General features: G+C 40.2%; 1 protein-coding gene across 2 annotated transcripts in view; it reads right to left on the minus strand.

Annotated features, from left to right (window-relative positions):
• Positions 1 to 3,774: 3,774 nt before the first annotated feature.
• The window catches only part of LOC101849899 (sphingomyelin phosphodiesterase 4), a 44,192-nt gene continuing 41,498 nt past the window's right edge, over positions 3,775 to 6,468 (minus strand). For both annotated transcript variants that reach the window (XM_013091273.2, XM_005091491.3), the window contains one exon: positions 3,775 to 4,095. In XM_013091273.2, coding sequence (XP_012946727.1) covers positions 3,850 to 4,095 — 246 coding nt within the window. In that variant the 3' untranslated portion in view covers positions 3,775 to 3,849. The remainder of the gene's footprint in view (positions 4,096 to 6,468) is intronic.

The raw sequence follows: 6,468 nt of genomic DNA on the forward strand, positions 1-6,468 counted from the left end.
AAAAAAATTAACATTTTTTTTCAATTTAAAAATCAGGGTAGTGTAGTGCCACTGACTGATGTCTTCAGGCCATTCTCAAAGGGGGGATATTAACATGTTCTTATGCACAGTAGACTTGTAAATGGGCTGATTTATCAATGTCATGCTCATACTGTGCCGGAACAGCATAGAGGGAACTGCTGCTTTTTCTTTCCTCATCCTTTCTATCGTCATTTTTCCTCTACTTCTTTCGTATGTTTGTCACTCTCTTGTGAGCTGCCATTCCCGGGGTGCCTTGACAGTCGAAGCAGACTCGGAGCTGTTGAGGCAAGAGAGGTGAGCACAGTAAGCCTGATTCCCCATTTGGACTTCTCTGTTGACATCCACCCCTTGGCGCTCATAATACTCATATGACCGTATGCGGTTGTCAGCGCCGTAAAACCTTACGAAAAACTAAAAAACACCCTCGTCTATACAATTTATATAATTTAGGAAACAGAGCATTTCAACCCTGTCAAACTGGGCAAGCTCAGGCTTAGTGGAATACAAGTTCCCTGCAGACAGGCAAGGAATAGGGTCGATAGGCCTACTGGAGAAAACCATTCTCCACATGGGAATCAAACTAAAGCCTTCTGTCCGTTGAAGCAAAGAGTCTTTCTTTCACTTCATCATGGATGCCTGTCCAGCTATAGTGGTGTATAGTGACACATCATTCAATCAAGTCTGAGGGCAAGTATAGTCGTATCTCCTCTAACAACCACCTGTCCAAGTCAATCACTTCCCACTTACCCCACATGCATTATAAAATATATTATTATAATATAATAAATAAGTATACTGTCCAAGACGACCACCTGTTAAGATGGCTATTTTCTCCAGAACAATGTATGGCCGTCTTGTACAGGTTCAACTATACATTACTCTCTCAAATACTTATTTACTTACAGCTAGTTGTGCAGATCAAATATTTCTGAAATACAATGTAAATAGATACAGGAGTTGCCTATCTTTTCTTTTTTTTAAAAAAGCTCTGTTGTAATGAGAGAACTTTACGTACCAGTATTAGATACAGTGGAACCTGCTCTAACAGCCACCTGTCCAAGACAATCACCTGTACAAATGACTGCTTTCTATATCCCTCCTTGGGATTGGGTTTTTTTTTATATATGACAGTGACACTGTCAAAGACATTTACCTGTCTGTTTGTTTTTGTAAAGTGTTTTACGGCGCTCGCAACTGCATAAGGTCATATGAGCGCACGGGACACACCTAATGTTTTCAGTTGATAGGAAATTTGGAATTTTGCCCGGGTGGCGGCCGAAGCCTACTCTTATCGATTTTAGACCACCAAGGGATTTTTAACGTGCGCAACTTGCACACGGGCCCTCCGAGATTTTTCGCCCTTGTCCGAGGAGGCTAGGTGTAGATCTTTCCTACCAGAAGATCAGGGGTGTAACAGAAAGACAGCAGTAAAGAGGAGCCAAGGAGTAGCAGTAGAAAGGCTGCAGAAGGAGTCAGGAGCCCAGAGGAGGGGCAAAGGAGGTGAGGGGGTGGGGGCAGAAAGTGGAAATGAAAGCAGACAACAGAACATTGCTAGAGAGCAGGAAAGGAGGTGAAAGGAGACAATTTTAGAGAAGAAAATGTTTCGGTCGCTACCTGGATTCGAACCCGGGACCTTTGAATGAGAGGCCAACACCTTAACCTCTAGGCCACGAGAGCCCCCTTCACTTGTCTAAGTCAACCTCCTTTCTCCTCGACAATGTTTGGTCATCTTGGACAATTTTGAATGTATTCATAAATGTTGCTTTCTGTGTGCTAATGATATAATTCTAAATGTGAGAATGCTATACACTCCTAATTTTATGACAGTGTTTGCTAGTTACAACAAAGATCTTGTCTATCATAATCACGCCCGACTTAATACTTTATTTGTCTGTCATCATCATGCCCGGCCAAAATTTTGAAGTTTTCAGTCTTAGCAAAGGCACAGTTGATTTTCTAGCTTTACTGTAGTCAGCTAATGAGTACAAATATCATGATTGAACAGATTTCGATGATGAAAATTAGACACTGTCAAAATTATAAAAATTGAAAGATTGGTTGCAGTCCGGTGTGACTGGTGTCAGACACAAAGCAGGGGATATCGGACAGAAATTACACATTTGATATAAAATATGGTACGGTATACAACTTATACCTATTCCTAGTATTAGTACTATTAGTTCTTCCTTTTTCTAATTTTATGGTGTTGATAATGTTCAATTTGTTAGAAAACGATAAATTTTGTCTGTCATCACCACAGCCGACCAAATCCAGTTGGGTCTTTTTATTTGCACAAACTACAATAAAACTTAAAGAGCAGTGATTTTGTAGCGTTGTTTTCTTATGTGTCAATGCTTGTACTTTTCCTTAGTGAAGTTTCATTGACTTCAGACCAAGTTTAACTTTGGGTCTTTGTGTAACAAAATTGGGAGCACCTTTCGAGAATTGTTCATCAGTAGAGCAAACTTGGCAATATAAAGTAATTAATAGTGGAGTCGGTAGACTAGTGGTTAAGACTACCAGACTCGTAATCACGAGGTTGCGGGTTTGGGGGGTTCGAGCCAAAGGCCCAACGTTTGTGTCCTTGGGAAAGGCACTTTATGCGACTTTTCCTCACTTCACCCAAGTGAGAATGGGTACCCAGCTACAGACAGCGAAAGATCTTGTCAGTATATTAGTTTATGTTAGTGTTTTAGCGCCTATAAATGGCAGCTTGCACTATATGCTTCCCAGGAAATTGAGATTTTTTAGAATGCTATCAGGTCTGCTGGGGTAATGGTAGAGATTGTAAAAGCGCATAGAGCTTGTTGCTGAGGAGGAATTTGCGTTATATAAATGCTATCTATTATAATTAAATTAGTGAGACATGAAACCAAACATGTTTGAACAGAATCTAGGCAAAAACTTACTAAACACTCTTTCCAATGGCAAAAAGGCACAAGGATTTAATTGCACAGAATAAAAGAAATGCATTGATATGATTAAGTAAAACAGACTCTCTCTCTCTCCCTCTCTCTCAGAGCTAAGAACAGACATCACCAAAAAAACAGTATGTACAAAACTAAAACACATAGCACAGTCATACACTCTCCATTTCTACATACACATATACGTATACTGGATAAAGTATAAAATGAGCATCACTAAAGTTTATTTTTTAAAATAAATCTTTTATTCTAGCAAATACTGTTGTAAGCATTACCTTTCCATGATCATGGCTTTCAGCACCATCTAATTTTCTTTAGTGAATCTCCATTGATACAAAAACTTGCAACAAACCACCCCTCCCCCCCCCCCCCCCCCCTCTGTTTCTCCTGTATTAAACTAAAAGAAATCAGAAAAGTTCTAGATCCAAGCTTACTATCTATTTCAAATGGTAGCTCACATAACACCATGCTCCCTTTGTACATGTACTAACAAATGTCACTCTTCCCAACTCTTTCTCTTTCTCAGTCTCTCTCTTTCTCTCTCTCACACATACATAACTCATAATAATAATATACAGTTTGAGTTACTATTAACACACACTCTCTTTCTTTCCCCCTTTCTCTCTCTCACACACACACACACACACAAATAATAATAATAATAATGGATTGCATTTATATAGCGCATATCCACTTATGCAATGCTCTATGCGCTTAACATGATACACATTACACAACCACTCTATGGCTCCCCCCCCCCCCTCTCCCTCTCTCTCTCTCACTCACACAACAACACACTCTCAGCCTCTCCCCTCTCTCTCTCTCTCTCACACGCACACCTTGACACACACACACACCCCCACACACACACACATACACCCACACACACACACAAAACCCTCTAACTGATCTCCCCTGTAGCAGTAGGACTAGACCGGTGGTGCGGCGGCTGTGAGTGGGAGAAGGACTTGAGGGTGGCCACAAACAGCCCGTACAGCACCAGCAGGAGGACAGAGAGCAGCACGAAGCCCGACGGCCCCAGGCCCAGGAAGAACGTCTGAAGCACATACACCAGGGCCAGCTGTAGCAGGTGATGGTAGCTGGCCAGGTACCGCAGACTGAGGCGCGGCTGGTCGCTCGGCAGCAACTGTAAGGGAAGAAGACACAAGGCTAGCATCTGCCTTTGTCGCGGCCGCAACCCGTGAATAGCGGCCGTGATTTTTTGCATTCTTTGGTCGGCGAATCACGGCCGCGATTTTGGCATTTTTTAAAAATCCCCCCCCCCCCCCCCCAAAAAAAAGAACACCGCAGAGAAATAAAAATATTTTAAAAACCCAAAAAAACGGAATAAATACCGAAAGGCAAAAAAAAAAAAAAAAAGAAAAGAAGAAACCGAACCTCTTTACTTTTAGAAAGAAAGTTTATTTTCACTTCAGCTTCACTTCGTCTTTCTCACCTGTTGACACCATGTTAATTTGTTATTTTCATGCGAAAAAAAAATCAGTGCATTACATACTATTTATATTGCTGTTTCTCTTTTATTTTTCCCTCTTTGTTGTGTTTTAATTAGTTTGCCTGTTCATTTCTTTTTTCTTATTATTGTTGTTTTGACGTGTTGATTTTATGTTTATTTATTTGTGTTTATATAGCGTGTAATGTCATTTAACTTGATGTTGTTCCTACCTTTTTAAAAAAATATAAACGTGTTATGTTAGAGCGTGTCTCCACCAAAACCGAATACTGACACTGGCAGGCCCCTTGTGTGTGATTCCATAATTTACATGTAATATCCTGTACTTTTTCTTGAATTACGCACTTTTAGGGTTAAAACGGCCAATCTTTGGATAGGTGGACACATGCCCTATTTGTTCATTTTTGTGGGGGGTTTTATGTGCTGTTCTTATTTTCATTTAATTCTGTTGTGAAACCTTTATTTTTCACGTTTTTACACTCTGTGTGGCTGTGTGGCTACACATGATATTCTGGAGGCTTAAAACAGAGCACAAGAAATTCTGGGGCTTTAGATGAAGTTACCTCTATCAACATATTGCTATAAAACGTCATCACAGAGAGCTGAAAGCTTGAAAATTAATGGCAACTTTTATGGCAACTTTTGGCAACTTTTAAACCAAAAAATGGCAACAAACGCAGATGTTAGACAAGGCAACACACAGTGACAGCCATTTTGGTCTTTCACGGAGACCGCTAGCAAAATCTTTTATTCAGGGAGATACAGAAAAAAAATAAGCGCATACACATTGAAACAATTTGGACTTTTCACTGAGAACGTTAGCAAAATCTCTTAGTCAAAGCCTCTACTATCTGTAGTTAGAGAAAATGCTGGCAGAGGCAACTGTAGGGGAAGAAGATACAAGGTTTGCAACACACAGTCAGCCACTGAGATAGTTACCAAAATCTCTTATTCAGGGAGATACAGAGAGAAAAAAAACCTACAAAAACAGGGAGACAATTTGGTCTTTCACTGAGGACTGTTAGGGAAATGTCTTATTCAGGGAGATAAAGAGAAGAAAAATGCACATACACAGTGAGACAATTTGATCTTTCACCAAAGATCGTTAGCGAAATCTCTTATTCAAAGCCTAAACTATCTGCCGTGAGAGAAAATGCTGACTGAGGCAACTGTAAACGAAGATACATGGTAACGCACAGTGTAAACCATTTTGGATTTTCACTGAGTTCGCTAACACAATCTCCAATTCAAACCCTCGAGTATTATGTTTTAGTGAGTTTTACAGCACTAGCAACACAATTAGATCACAAGCATGCCAAAGATTAGAGGTGTTACAAAGAGAGTAACAAACACAAAATTGAAGGAGACAAGATATGGACAATAGATGTTTGAAAGGAAAGAAGAAAACAAACCACACCAGAGTACCCAATAACCATCCACCACAGCCTCTACTATCTGCAGCAAGATAATGCTGCCTGAGGAAACTGTAAGGGAGGATACAGGGTAACACACAGGTGTGTGAGCCATTTTGGTTTTTCACCGAGATTGCCAGCAAAATCTTGTATTCAGGGAGATAATAGAGAAAAAAACACACAAAAAACCCAGAAAGTCATTTTGGTCTCCACCCCCAGCTCATAAGAAACAAAGACCATGGACCAAAGCAACGATAAGACTAATGGAGGGACTGAAATTGAAAAGGAAATACAGCCCATATATCCTTTATGATACCTTTCATCAAAAAAGAACTGCGGTATCCATCCCACCCCATGCTCCCTTTGTACATGTACTAACAAATGTCACTCTTCCCAACTCTTTCTCTTTCTCAGTCTCTCTCTTTCTCTCTCTCACACATACATAACTCATAATAATAATATACAGTTTGAGTTACTATTAACACACACTCTCAGCCTCTCCCCCTCTCTCTCTCTCACACACACACACACACACAAATAATAATAATAATAATGGATTGCATTTATATAGCGCATATCCACTTATGCAATGCTCTATGCGCTTAACATGATACACATTACACAACCACTCTATGGC

The sequence above is a fragment of the Aplysia californica genome, unplaced genomic scaffold (assembly GCF_000002075.1).
Source record: "Aplysia californica isolate F4 #8 unplaced genomic scaffold, AplCal3.0 scaffold00031, whole genome shotgun sequence".
Lineage (NCBI taxonomy): Eukaryota > Metazoa > Mollusca > Gastropoda > Aplysiida > Aplysiidae > Aplysia > Aplysia californica.